Source organism: Austrofundulus limnaeus, unplaced genomic scaffold (genome assembly GCF_001266775.1).
Source record: "Austrofundulus limnaeus strain Quisiro unplaced genomic scaffold, Austrofundulus_limnaeus-1.0 Scaffold1066, whole genome shotgun sequence".
NCBI lineage: Eukaryota > Metazoa > Chordata > Actinopteri > Cyprinodontiformes > Rivulidae > Austrofundulus > Austrofundulus limnaeus.
Window position 1 is genome coordinate 39637 of NW_013953468.1, and position 3303 is coordinate 42939.

At 43.7% G+C, this 3303-nt stretch overlaps 1 protein-coding gene across 1 annotated transcript in view; it reads right to left on the reverse strand.

The window, feature by feature from the left end:
* Positions 1-246: 246 nt before the first annotated feature.
* LOC106533977 (UPF0469 protein KIAA0907 homolog) overlaps positions 247-3303 on the reverse strand; it is an 11874-nt gene continuing 8817 nt past the window's right edge. Inside the window, exons 10-14 of the mRNA XM_014030465.1 lie at positions 2231-2463; positions 2048-2152; positions 1324-1412; positions 1096-1253; positions 247-667 (exon numbers count right to left, since the gene is read on the reverse strand). Coding sequence (XP_013885919.1) covers positions 522-667; positions 1096-1253; positions 1324-1412; positions 2048-2152; positions 2231-2463 — 731 coding nt within the window. The 3' untranslated portion in view covers positions 247-521. The remainder of the gene's footprint in view (positions 668-1095; positions 1254-1323; positions 1413-2047; positions 2153-2230; positions 2464-3303) is intronic.

The following is a 3303-nucleotide window of genomic DNA, read 5'->3' on the forward strand; positions in this document are numbered from 1 at the left end:
GGATATAGCTCGCTAGCAGCCTCGCACCGAGGACCTATCCACGTCATCATTTACCCAGAATGCTTTGTGTGGAAATAAAATGGCTCCGTCCGTGTTAAAATATATTTTTAAAATTTTAGTTATGTTTATCAAATAAAGTCTAATGTTACAACTAATCCTGGATCCTTTAAATGTCTATATTTACATGRAGAGGTGGAGCTGAATCTGAATCTGTGAGGGAAATAAAACAATCCCGAGAAACTAAAGTCAGGATCCAGTTTTTATTCTCCCTGTGTGCCCTCACCAGCTTTAAGTGTTTGAGTCATAAAAATAAAAAGGAGCATAAAGACGCTGGTTCTGCTGAAGACGACGTCTCACCGGAGCATTCGGCGAGCAGGAGGGTTCAAACCAACGAGCTGCAGCTCGGCGAGACGCCACCTTCAGACTTCCTGTATTTCACGCTCCGTGTTGTTGGGGGGACACTGTGGACTCTGAGGGACTGAATGTTTCAGGACAAAGATGGGGCGGGGGGCTGGCTGAGGTTATGAGTTTTCTGTCTTACTGCTGTCAGTCCTCTCGTCCTCCTCCTCCTCCTCCTCCTCTTCGTCTGAGGAGTCTCCTTCGTAGGGGACGAGCCCGGAGGTGTCCAGGTTCACCTTTATCTTCTTCACACACACGTCTTCCTCATCTGTAAGACAATAAACAAAAAGAAGAGAGAGAGAGAGACAGGAAATTGGGAGACATGAGAGAAAGAGGTGGGGGGAGGGAGGGGAGGTCAAAGAGAAACCCATTGAGGAGCCCCACATAAGCGGTGGTTTTTTAGTTGGTCCCGAGCCGGGAGGGAAGGGAAGAGATCAAATGAAACGGCAGCAGAGCACACATCCATTACAGGCCCGTCCGGGGACATGTTGAGAGAGAGAACAGGGGAAAGACAAGAAACATATAGAAGAAGAGCGCGTTAGTGCGTTCAGCCACGGCTGGCAGTCATACAGGTCCTCCACTCMTCCCCGCTGCTCCGTGGGAGGAGGAGCTACTTCATGCATTACACAGCTCCGCAGAGGAGACGCCCCTGAGCTCGGCCTCTCACAATGTCTGGGAAGTGAGGAAAACGCATACCCGGTGACGCGGCGGCGCCGCCCTGCGGTCCAGCTGGGTCCTCCGCCACGGCGTCCGTCGGCCGCTTGCGCGTCACGGGAGGTGGAGCCACGAAGGGAGGCGGAGCCACRAAGGGAGGCGGAGCCACGAAGGGAGGTGGGGGTGGAGGCATCAGAACTCTGGAGAAAACAAAAACTTTAACATCGACATGGCGACGCAGAACCGAAGAGATCAAACGTGACGTCGAACCTTTCTACTTTCTCCTCAACAGCAGTGGAGGGAGGGGGMGGGGGCGGGGACTCCAGGTGAGCAGCTTCCTCCGGGGGGCAGCTGTCAATCTACAGGAAGAACATGAAACTGGACTTTACAGTGTGTCTGTACATATTGATCAGATGCTGCTGCTGACTGATCCATGATGTCATCATGTAAATGTAACATTTTCTACATATAGGTCAAATTAATCACTGCAATAAAATAACTTTGTGTGTTTTTGTCACTTTTACAGTGGATTGCATCAACTCTGTTACATCCAGAAGGGAAACTTCACCAAAGTGAAACATAAATCTGTGGATCTGTGTTTGATTACTCTGCCTGGCTTTCTCAAGGACCAGGATGTGACACAAACATCTGAATTATGGAACTGAAAGTGAAAGTAGTCAAACTGAAGTTTTAATAAACCAAAATACAGTTTCAAAGTAAATTAATTCAGATACAAAACTTTAAATTCAGTTTCAATTTAGTTTAATTCATTTTCAAACCAATGCATTCAATTTAAGTTATGTAAATTCAGATTCACTTCCTGTTGGCACAACATTTATCTTATAGTTATCTTTCCAAAAATGCATTCATATTTATTACAAATAATTGATGTTGCTGGCACTTTAAACAATGATGTCATGAAAAGTCAGATAAGTGATGAAATGAAGCTGATTTAATCTGAACATCCYGACTTTAACTCTGAGCCACAGCTCACCTGTTCCTCCTCAGCCTCCGTCTGCACATGACGTTTGGGACTTCCTGTCTCAGGTGGGGGGTTCAAAGACCCCGCAGGCTCCAGCGTCTCACTGCTGCCTGGATCCTAAACAGAACAAACCCTGATGAGGAACCTCTCAGGTGTTCATCATAAAACCTTTAACTCCTGAGCTGCACAACACACCTGCACCAGGTATGGGTGTGGCTTCCTGGGACACACTGGATACTGCACCATGGTCTGAGAGGATGGAGGGTTTGTCGACACGTTGCTCTGAGGACCACCGTCTGCGTTGCTCCAATAAGCGGCGGCTCCAGGATACGCAGCGTAGCCACCGCTGTAGCCGTTAGCTGGGTAGCTGTACCAGGACGCCTGGCTGGAGTAGCTGCTGTTAGCTGGGTATCCATGAGCAGGGTACGCTGAGACCACCAGGATGAGACCATCAATAAGACCACCATTAACAGATTTACTCACCATAAACAGACAGCTTGTTGGACACAACAACAACAATTACTAATTTAACAAACATTATTTTTGTCACATGTTCCTGTGGTTTTATACCAAAAGATTTCCTCTAAACTTGATTTTTATTTCCCACTGACAAATATCAAGAGATTGTTCTGTTATTTGTCCGTCTGTTAGCAAAATATCCCACAAATCACTGAATTAAATTAGACAAATCCAACAGAAAGTAACAAATGGATATAAATCTAAAAATTAACCTGATTCAAGATGGCCGCCTCAGCTAACACACAAATGTTTATAAATATTAATTTTAAAGATTCTGACAGATTCAGTCACTTATATTTACAACTTTAAGACTTTATTATGATGCAAATATATATAAAATACAAAACAGAAATCAAGGGAAGGTTGAAGATCAGAGCCAATTCTCTGAATCGATTCTTCACGATTCGATTCATCTGCTCTTAAATAATGAAAACGGTTCAGCTGTGATGAAAAATACTAATTCAGTTTATTTCTCTTCATCATAAACAATGGGTTTTAAGGAGAAACTTGTAAATTAAACAGTTTTAATCTTGAAACAAAACTGAAGTTTCAAAGGTTTTAAAATAAAAAGGAATTAAATGACGTTAATGATGTTGGATGATTCATTAAAAAAAAAAATAAGACTAATTTTCCTTTTCAATAAGAAGTGATGGAATAAGGTTACAGAAGAAGAGGTGGGCTAAAATAAATATACTTCTGCCCATTCCTTTTGTAATGTTTATGTTACCTTCTGTTGTTCAATAAAACTC